A 10,193-nucleotide genomic window follows, 5' to 3' on the forward strand; every position below is an offset into this window, starting at 1 on the left:
AAAAAAAAAAAAAAAAAAAAAAAAAAAAAAAAAAAAAAACAGTTGGGAAATGTCAACAGTAGGCCACCCGCTCTCAGACCTCGCCAACCTCCTTTACCCATACGTAACGGCCGAGCAGCCAGCCGGGACAGCAGCAGGGCAGGGTGATCCCAAGGCGCTGCCGTCGAACGCGGGCTTCCGACCGGGCGCGACGCCGGGCCTCCCGACGCGCGAGGAGGCCGCCGAGCTCTACCGCCAGGCGTTTCGGGACTGGTGGCCGACGCCCGCCAGCATGGAGCCCGAGCTCCGCTGGGCGCAGGCCTTCAACGTGTTCCGCGGCGCCGCCGTCGCCCAGGGCATCGCCGCCCGCGTCGCCGTCCGGCAGGCCAGCAGCGAACAGGCCGCCACCTACGCCGACGCCAGGGGCGCCATGGCCGACGTCGCCTGGGACATGGTCGCCCGTGCCAAGGGGGCTAGGGCCAAGATCTGAACAAAATAAATCAAAGGTGGAGAGGGATGAATCAGACGCGGCCTGGGGTGTGGGTGTGTTTTTTTTTTTTTTTTTTTTTTTTTTTTTTTTTTTTTTTTGTGCCGCTCCAAACTTGCCCAAAAGAAAACAAAGTTTGTTGTTTTATTCTGAGGGGACGCTTCCCCTTTCTTCTACACTGCCCAGCAGGCTCGCTTGCATGTGAGGGTTGGCTTGGTGCCTGGATGAAAAAAACTATACATACGACAACGACAACAACAACTAAAAAAAAAAAAAAAAATCTTACTGGCTCAATGTCTAAAGGCCTTGTCAGGATACTACTACAGTAATATTTTATCAGGTGCTTTGGAGAAGTAGAGATCGGCACCGTGTTCCAACCCTTACATATTGTAAACTTTGGTAGGATACACGACTAGCATTGTACCATTCTTCTCGAAATCCGGCCCACTAAAAACGAACCCCTGGTCGTTCATTTGTTCCAGACAGGGCCTTCACCCTCGTATACTGAAGGTTATTGGCACCATTTCCTGCAGAACTCGCACAACAATCAATTTTACTCTGATAAGTGAGATGAAAATGGTCTGCCCCAGTATAGGGTTTCGACCTGTGCGGTTGCACTCATATTACTACTAATTAAAAGACTGGCTAACTCTGAATATTTACCAGGCAAAGAGTGGGTTTGTCATGCATCCAAATAAAAACAAATGCCTACAACGGTCGCCGAGAAAGGCCAGATGATGCAGCACTGATATAGCTCGTAAAAAAAACCTTGACTTGATGCAGTACCTAGCCCAGTCCCTATACATGCGTAACAATCTCGTCGGGAAACTGTGAGAGAAAGAGAATAAAATAAGGGGTGTAAAAAAAAATAAAATAAAAAATAAAAAAAAGAGACGAAATGAACTAAAAAAGAAATCATGTGGCATCCGTGTCAGAAAGTCTATGCGATAAAAGTGAAACGCCCAAGCCAAAGAAAGATGCCAAGACGGTTAACCGTAACACCATACCCCGACAAATAAACTCCTTGGTGTGCTGGAAAAATGCAAAGTTAACTCCGAAATCGAAAAGGAAAAGGAAAGGGTAAAATCAAAGTCAACCCCCCTGAATTGGCTGAAATATGCTTTGACTTGCTTCCCTTGGCATCGCCAAAATCACCTCGTCCGTTGCATTCAGAGTCATCGTCATGCGCTCTTCGTGTTGCTTATTGGTCCAGCCGTCGGTACATGACCAGTCGTCTATCGTGTCCCATTTACATCCCAGAACTGGTAAGCCGGACTGACAGAGCTTGAACCAACAAGCCCACGAATGTCCAGCCTAGGCAGCTGAGGCAGTTGCTGAGAAAATGGGCCTCCAGATCCAAAATATGCCTCGTCTGACGTGGGTTCGGGAGCACCCAAGCCGCTGGCCGAACCGCTTGGATTCCCATCACTGGAAATAGCCCCAGCCTCGGTGGACTGGGAAGTTGACATCTGGCCCCCTGTCGCCGTGTTTGAGGATGAAGACCTTGCAGGGCTGTAGTGAAGTCTTTGCCACTCTTGTGGGATGTGGTTCATAGAATGAAGAGCCGACATTGGACGCTGTGATGCCGACGGATCAGAAGCCCCGGATAGAGAATTCGACCGTGGAATCTCGTTGCGCGTGCCGCTTGCGTTCGGCTCGCCGATGTGCCCAGACAAAATGGCTTGCCCCCTCCGATTGTTGACGGGTGCGGCATAGCGAGACCTGCGTCGATGGCGTAGCTCTGCTTGCTCTTCAGGCGGTGGTGGTCGCCTGTTGGATATGACTGCAGGCCTGGAAGCTGCTGGTGAGTTGTTAGAGACGATTTGGCGGCCGTATAACCTCACGAATGCGTCGTGGGTCAAGTTCACGGCCTCATGGTCGCTATGGGTAAACGCTTGTCAGTCAGAGTGCATGACCAAACAATCACTAGGGTGCAGTGATGCACCTGAACCGTGCAAGATGGCAAGCCTACCTCTGGAACCAGGAGGGATCAGGGGAACCGCCGTTCATGCCCAGATAGGCATTGAGTGACCGGTTGTTGACGCTAACCACGGACTCCGATGGTAGCTTGTCCCTGCAGTACGGGCAAGTGTCTGAATCCTGTAACCACTTCTTGATGCAGTGATCTCCAAAGACGTGCTTGCATTTGGGCAGTCTCAGTGGAGCCTCGCTTATCCCCTCGGGAGATGGAACGCCAAAGTCGTTGTAGCAAATGACGCAAGCTTTTGATGGGTTAGCAGACTGCATACAAAGAACCTCCTGAGATGTGGTGGTGCCGCTCGATGGAAGGTGAATATGGGGCACTAGTAAAGCAGACTACTTACTGCGCTCCAGCTCGGGAAGGCTAGCAATATCCACGCTCTCCATCGAAGAAATTGCCGACCTGGAAGCTATCCTCTTGTTCGTCATGGCTCCTCGGAAAAGCTGCTGCTGACGAATACGCTCCTCACGACGAGCCTCTAACTCCTCTCTACGGCCCGCCTCTCGATTGGCCTGGGCCATCGCGGCGGTGGCGCCCAGCTGTTGCACGTACATATCTTGGAGGTGTGAATCGTTCGAATCCCCATCGCTATAGTCGTGATCCTCATCCGACATTAGCATGTCCAAATGCTCCTCTTCTTCGGCCAGCGCACCTTGGGGCGGGCCCAGAACCGGGCTGCTGTTGGAAACCCCAGACTCGGGTCTAGCCCTTCTCTGCGGAGAACCTGCGGTCACTGGAGCATCTGTACCATTTGCCGTTGATTCGCGATCTGCGGACTGCGACTGTTGGGCCATGCCTTGAACATCCGGTGTTTGGTCCCGCGGAGCTTGTCGTAGGTCACGTAGGTCTCTCGATTGTGGGCTGGTAGCGATGCTCGAGATGGATGACGACGGCGACGAGACGGGGGAGGCATACATATGTGGTGCAGTAGAGGTGGCATCGCCGGCAGTGCTGCTTGAGCCTGCGGAATTGGAGGCCATGTTGCGGGGTGCCAGAGGTGGAAGAGAAGCCAAAGTCAACGGTGCTCTGGAGGAGTTTGAGGGCGGACTGAAATGTACGGCGCGTTGTGATTGAGGACCTTGCTGGTGCCAAAAATGTGCTTGATTTGGCGTCGACATGTAGTGACTTGCTTGAGGTAGCATGTGCTGGTATGGGTGGCCGAGTGAGTTGCCTCGACCGATACTTCCTGAGGTCCAAGGATCGGATGTCAAAGGAGGAGGTGGTGGTGGCAGCTGTGGGGGACAAAAAACGCCCGGCATGCTACCGCTCCGAGGGTGAGGAGGTAGCGAGGATCGTGCACCCCAGGAGAAGGTTGATGGATGATTTGGGAGGACCACTTGATGACGGTCGTAGTGGGGATGGTGATTGTGCGTATGTGGGTTGTTTGGTTGTTGTTGCGGTTGCTGCTGTGTTGGTGGTGGTGGCGGTTGTTGCTGTTGCTGCTGCTGCTGTTGTTGTGTCAATCTGGACGGAGACGACAAAGAATGGTGCACCGGATCGTATGGAGTATTGCTGCTGTTGTTGCTGTTGGAATTGTTGGAGGCACTGCTGTTGGCAGATGAGTTGCCTAGATTGGAAGGCACATGTACCCGATACGATAGGCCCAATGGATCCGGTAGCGGCGAGTTCCTGACGTTGCTACCGCCGAACAGCGAGGACGGCCGGCAGAGAAAATCCAGGTTAGAACTCTGCTGCTGGGTTTGGGTTGTGTTTGTGGTGGCGGCGGCAGTGGCGGCGGTAGTAGAGCTACTGCTACTGCTGCTGCCGCTGCCGCTGCTGTTGCTGTTGCTGTTGCTGCTGCTGCTGATTAGAGGAGGAGCTTGGGAGCGGGTAAACCGTAAGCTGTTTTGTGCATATGGACAGCCGCCGCCACCACTCCCAGAAGAGTTTGTGGAAATTGGAGGGTGTTGCAGGCCGGTGCTGGCAAAATTAGAATCGCCCTGCATGTGACTGTTGCGATGCGTTCCGTAATCCACGTCCATCGACGGCAGCCGATCAAAGTGATGCACGGGGGACGGTGCCCATTGCATGTCGTCGGTCTGTGAGGAAGCCATCGAGAGAAGAGGAAGCTGATACCCAAGTTAGTAGCAACAAATCTGCTTTGGTTTGGTTTGGTCTGGTTTGGTCTGGTTCGGCTTGAGTTGCGTTCCTCGGTTTGGGTGCAACCTGCCCAACAAACGCAGCGAACCGCCGTCTGTGTACGGGCCTCCACCAGACTAGTTCGGATCTAAGTCACGGTAGGATGTCGGCCAAAAATCGTCTTGCCTTGCTTTGATCCACCCCACCCTGCTCTCAAAGAGCACGTAAAGATGACAAGAGAGAAACAAGAGGGAAAGAAAGAGGTCAAAAGATAGGGCAGAAACAAGGCCAGATTCCCGAGCCAAACCACCCAAAATTCTTTTGTCGGTTGCTCATGCACCGTTAAATTGAGGCCTTGTTATCGGGATCGTCCTTTGGAGTCGTAATCAGGTCGCCGGTCCTGCTCAAAATCTCCGTCTCCTTCTCCGCCTCCTGTCCAATCCAAAGCTATCGGCTTGGGTTATTTTGCCTCTTATTTCCCCCTTTCAACTTGGTCCTTGCGGTTGGGGGGGTTCGCTGTTCTTGATGCTGGCCTTCTCCCCAGTGGGCCTGTCTCTCCAAACTCATGCGATCCCAATCTACTTTTTCTTCTTCTCTAACTCTGTGAAGGGTTCCCTTCGACTTTGAAAATCATCTGGTTCCTTGCTTTCGGTACCGTTCGGTCGTTCCACGAATAACTATCTGTCTGTTTGATCGAAGGTCTGTCGGCCTACTGCCGATGCCGGTTTCGCTTGTTTGTCTGGTCCAAGTAACAGCGGAGTTAAGTGGGGCTGAGCACCTGGAAGGACGAGTGACGACAGCGTTGTGTAAGTCGGCGGTCGGTTTAAATTCGGGTTGAATAAAGTAGCTTCGCGGGCTGGTTTGCAAAGAGGCAGACACAAGGGTTAACAAAGAAGTTTTGCAAATAAATTCTAGCACAGGATGGTCTTCCTACCAGTTTGCTGAGTGATCAGAATGATCGCATCCGAAAGAGAAAAGAGAGAGAATGAGAGGAAGAAAAGTGTCAGAGGTTGGACGGAGCAGGAAAGGGAACGAGGCGCTTTTGTTTCGGAAAGGAGGGAGGAGGGAGGGAGTGGAGGCGCCAGTAACAGGAAAGCGGGCGGGCGGCGGGCGGACAGGCGGGCGAGCAAAGCAAGCAAGCAGGCAAGACGCTTCTTAAAAAGAGTTGCCGAAGAAGCGTACCTAAACTAAGGTAAGGCAAGGCAAGGCAAGGTAGGTAGGTAAGGTAGCGGTGTCAGGTCAGGGTAAGTAAGTTAGACACACGACTAAATGGAGGGGTTTCGGGCCTGAGTGACCTCAACGACCAGGGTGTCTGCCGAGCCCAGCCCTGGGGGTGTGTTCAGTCAGGTCTAGCTAGGTACGGTACTGCTGGATCTAAGACCAGAAACAATTGCTGCTATTCAATTGCTGCTATTCAATTGCTGACAGCAAGGTTGGCAAGTGCCATGATAAACAAGTACCTTGACTTGCTTGCCCTGTTTTTTGTTTTTTTTTTCTTCTTTGGTTTTCTCTCCGTTTTTATGCTACAGCATCTATTTGTCTTCTTTTGCCTTTTGGACTTGGCTGGACTCTTGTGGGGGAGAGAGACGGACATGGCATGGATGGATGATGGATGGAGACCAGACCATACAAGCATGAAAGACAGACTGCACCGACTGGGACAAGCTGCACAGAGCCAAAGAAAAATGGCCCAGGTCCAGCGGGCGGCCGTGCTGACAATAAGCGAAGTCAAGCAGCAAACAAATTCCCAAGTCAAGTCCCAAACGATTCTCAAGCCGAGGCGAGTGGGGGAGGGCCTTTCCCTTCCGTCCCTTAGGTTGCATTCGATCCAATTAATCAATCCCAGTTTCCTACCAATGCGATGCCAAGCCAAGTTTTGTGGTTTTTTGTCAGTTGTTAGTTGATTATCCTCTTGGACGTCCCAACACAGTGGATCGGCTTGGTTCATCGAAGAAGAAAAGCAATGAAAGTAAAGAATCGAGAAGCAAAAGGAAGGGTTGAAGAAAGGGACGAAATGAAGAGCAGAATTTGATTTTTTTTTTAAAAAAAAAATTTGTGTTAGTTTAAATTCTCACAGCCCGACCGTATTGACCAGCATAAATTAATTCCCATGAACAAAATATCCATCCGGTTAGTAACTTAGTCGGCAAGCTTGCTTGCTATTATAGACTCACAGTATACCTCCCTAGTGGGTAAGTCCGACTATCGGTATGGTACAGGGTGAGGAACCCAAACATCAATCAACCCTGCTTCCTTCCATACATGTCTCGGTGGCCAGGCTACCCTCAACCATCAAAAACCATCTATAATTTATGTGTTTATTGTCGCTTATCTGGCGAGGTCAATTAATATCGCCCAGCTGTAATCTCACAATTCGACAAACATCGAATTGGCATGATCCAAAGGTTGGTGTACGAAAAAGGGGAGCTAATGCACAGGTACGTGCTGTACTTACTGTACTATACTCTATTACATGTATCCATGTACTTACCTAATTAGGCGAGAGCTGCGATGCCGCTTATGGAAGGACAAACAAACGGACGAACTGAAAGAAGCTCATCGACGCCACAAAATTACCACGGAACGGTGGCATTTCTACCTTTTGTCTTCTATCTTTGATTTGGACGAGCGAGAGGTGGACGAGAGAAAAAAACCTGACTTGGTGCAAGATTCGCCTGATCGCAACTCTCACCGAAAAAAAATAGTCGGCAATTTCTTTTTTTTTTTTTTTTCCCAGTCGTCAACTCGGTCATCGGTTGGGGGTGTAATCTTGGCCGAAAATGGAAACCCGTCCACCGCCAGCTGGAGGTCAATTGGTTTTGGTTTGGGTCTGATGTGATCGAGCCCATTCAGTGAGTCAAGTCAGCACTCACTCAAACAAAAAGTCCGCCTTGCACTCTGATTTCCTGGCCTATCATCACCTATTACAAGACAAATAAAACCAGTCATTCAATCACTTATGCTTGTCAAGCCAACACCGCTCTTTTTCTTTCACACCAGCAGATCCGGTTTCGTTTCGAGATTTTTTTGGGGGGGCGTCCGAAGAAGGAAAGAAAAATAATAATAAATAAATAAATAAATAAATAAAACGATTGAGCGCTCTGTACTGTACCGTCCTCGCTTGTAGTACGTGTTGCCGCACGATCCGCAAGCCCGCAACAAAGTTGGCCTGTGGGTTTTGAAGTGATGTGATGCGAGCACGAGGTTGTTGCCAAGCTAGGAGTGTGCCGAGTCAGCTCTCGGCTGGTTGGTGCGGTGCGGTGCAGTACAGTGCAGTAGAATGAATGGCCCTTCCATCGTCCTTTTTTTTTTTCCTCCCTAGGTCATGGGTGTTTTGTTGGAATTTTGGCTCTGGCCAGCGGTGGTTCTTTACCCGTCAAACTGAAGGATTTGCCTGCCCACGAGGACAAAGGCGAATAAAAGCCAAAAGAAAGTCAAGAGATTAGCCCGTCTAGAGGCGACAAAAAAAAAGTCTGTCGGTGCGGTTCACAATTACAAACAAAACCAAGATGACAGAGTACCCTTGCTTCAGTTTTCAACGCAGTGCCACGGACAGAGCTTAAGGTCGCCCTTGGGTAATTATTGTACGTACTGTGATTACGATTACAGCATAAACGAAAAGCCGACGACGACTGTTCATCGGATTCGTCGGCAAATGAATCTCCCCATCCGCAGTTGCTGGGTACGAGGTAGTGAGCTACTGTTCTGTACCGCAGCTACTTACTTTACTTGTACTTACTGTACAGTATTGGAAGTTAGCTAACTACGTTAAGTAGCCATCCATATCTGAAGATCCTGCTGATCCGGGTAACGAGGCGTCTGGGCGAAGTAGTCAGTCAGTCAGTCAAATCTGGTCTTTGCGTTCCCCGCACTTTAGCTCAAACTGCACCCAACTAAAGAAGCCCGTCCAGTCTACACTCAACTAACTACCCGTGGTAGGCGTATCTTGGGCATCGACCTAATGTGACTTATGCGACTACATTACCCACATTCTTGCCTTTTGAGGTCAAGAGGCGCCCGCCGTCCACCACCCGCCTCGGGGCGAGGTGTCAAATTTCAAACTCGTGTTACTTGTCAAAGGATGCACCAAGTCCTAGCTCTTCTGATGCAGCATGCGTGGGTAGGTAGGTACTGTATGGTTCGGGCACAAGTCATCCCGACTTTTCGTATTCGTTGGTCCACCGAATAATGAATGGCCTCGCCCCCGGGTTGGCCGTACATACTCCGTACATACTTAGCCTACCTGTTGTACCTTGCCTGGCCTTTCTCCAGTACCAAGTCTGCCTACGACCTTGATACACACATACGTATCCGTACATAGGCGACCCATTCTCAAATGCAGTGGCTGCTGGTTGTGTTGTCACCATTCGATCGCCAACGTCAACAAGATACTTTTTTTTTTCTTCCAAAGCACTGCATCCATCGTCAAATCACTTTTGACCAGCAAAACTCAACATCAGCCACCTACGCTTACTTGCGCCGATTGGTTCGATCTCGGGCTCGCAAAATAAAATTCTCGACCACCTAAAAAAAAAAAAAAAAAAAAAAAAAAAAAAAAAAAAAAAAAAAAAAAAATATGGCCCGACTCAATCGATAAAATGGAGGAAGGGAGAGTAAGAGACATGGGGACCCCATTCGGGGTGGGAGGTTGCAGTTCAATTCATGCCCGTGGAGAAAAAGCGGCGGAGAGGCGGACTGTTCAAGAAAGCTGGACGCACTTCTTTCCAGGGATCTTGCTTTCATTATACTCATGTCGGAGGTGCCCGGGTTTTGTCGTCTTTTTCCCCTGCTGAAGATGCAATCTTTATTTATTTTGTTTTGTCTACGAGCGGAGCTTCTCCCCTCTTTTCTCTCGCCCCTAAATGCGGCAGAGCCGAACCGTGGAAAATACAGAAGAAAAAAGAAAAAAAAATTGTGGACCAACAAGCAGAATAAAACAAAGTAAAAACAAAATATAGACAGGGCAAAACCCGCTCAGGACGACTCTTGTCTATTTGGGTTTGGGTCTTTTCTTTCATGGCCTTGTGATTGATGTCCATGCGGCACCACCGCACCAGAACCAGGGCAGCGCCGGCGGAGGTTGAGGGCTGATCGGCCAAGGGCCCAGGCTTTCCCCTCAGGGCATGGAGCCTAAAAAGTTGGTTGGGTCCGGTCGAGTGAGTCGTTTCCCCCCCAATCAACCAAATGTATTTTGTTTTCCCAGCGTCTCTTCCCCACCCCCTTTCAATATGCGAAGTTGCCTTCTTTGGAGAGCAAGCTATTATCTACCAAAGTATCTTTTTACAGCTGGGGTATGCCCTGCTAGCATAGCTTTCCAGCTCAGGTTCGACACAAAACTCGTTCGCTGCATTATCTTCTTCTCCGTCTTTTATTTATTTTATTCTTTCATCAAAAGCTGATCATCACCGGAGGGGAGGCCGCACGGAAGGGCGGTGGCGGGCGGAGCTGGGAAAACGAAAAATAAGTGGAATGACATGACGATGGCGCCTCTCTTAGAAGAATGGGGAAAGTCTTTTTTTTTTTTTTTGTGTCTGTGTGCCTGTCTGCCTGTGTGTCTCTTACAGCTAAACTACTCATGTCTCAAGGTGCCCTCCCTCGCTCTCCGTCCCATGCTCCCCAACGGCTAGAAAAAAAAAAAAAAAAAAAAAAAAAAAAAAAACAAAAAAA

At 49.9% G+C, this 10,193-nt stretch overlaps 4 protein-coding genes across 4 annotated transcripts in view; 2 read left to right on the forward strand and 2 right to left on the reverse strand.

Moving 5' to 3' along the window:
- PpBr36_00360 (uncharacterized protein) overlaps positions 1-469 on the forward strand; it is a gene marked incomplete at both ends in the record, with an annotated part of 1,234 nt that extends 765 nt beyond the window's left edge. The window contains one exon of the mRNA XM_029887553.1: positions 43-469. Within this exon, the coding sequence (XP_029751751.1) occupies positions 43-469 (427 nt within the window). The remainder of the gene's footprint in view (positions 1-42) is intronic.
- PpBr36_00359 (uncharacterized protein) overlaps positions 1-939 on the reverse strand; it is a gene marked incomplete at both ends in the record, with an annotated part of 2,006 nt that extends 1,067 nt beyond the window's left edge. Inside the window, 2 exons of the mRNA XM_029887552.1 lie at positions 104-452; positions 851-939. Of these exons, the coding sequence (XP_029750729.1) occupies positions 104-452; positions 851-939 (438 nt within the window). The remainder of the gene's footprint in view (positions 1-103; positions 453-850) is intronic.
- A 762-nt stretch (positions 940-1,701) lies between these two features.
- PpBr36_00361 (uncharacterized protein) lies at positions 1,702-4,501 on the reverse strand (the record flags this gene model as incomplete). Its single annotated transcript, XM_029887554.1, has 3 exons — positions 1,702-2,347; positions 2,439-2,688; positions 2,791-4,501. The coding sequence occupies 3 exons, from the start codon at positions 4,499-4,501 to the stop codon at positions 1,702-1,704; spliced, it is 2,607 nt and encodes an 868-aa protein (XP_029751750.1).
- Positions 4,502-8,060: 3,559 nt separating this feature from the next.
- On the forward strand, positions 8,061-8,654 carry PpBr36_00362 (uncharacterized protein; the record flags this gene model as incomplete). Its single annotated transcript, XM_029887555.1, has 3 exons — positions 8,061-8,101; positions 8,303-8,357; positions 8,466-8,654. Coding segments are annotated over 3 exons (285 nt in total), but the record flags the coding sequence as incomplete, so codon positions are not given.
- Positions 8,655-10,193: the final 1,539 nt, after the last annotated feature.

The sequence above is a fragment of the Pyricularia pennisetigena genome, chromosome 2, assembly GCF_004337985.1.
Source record: "Pyricularia pennisetigena strain Br36 chromosome 2, whole genome shotgun sequence".
In the NCBI taxonomy this organism is placed as follows: Eukaryota; Fungi; Ascomycota; class Sordariomycetes; order Magnaporthales; family Pyriculariaceae; genus Pyricularia; species Pyricularia pennisetigena.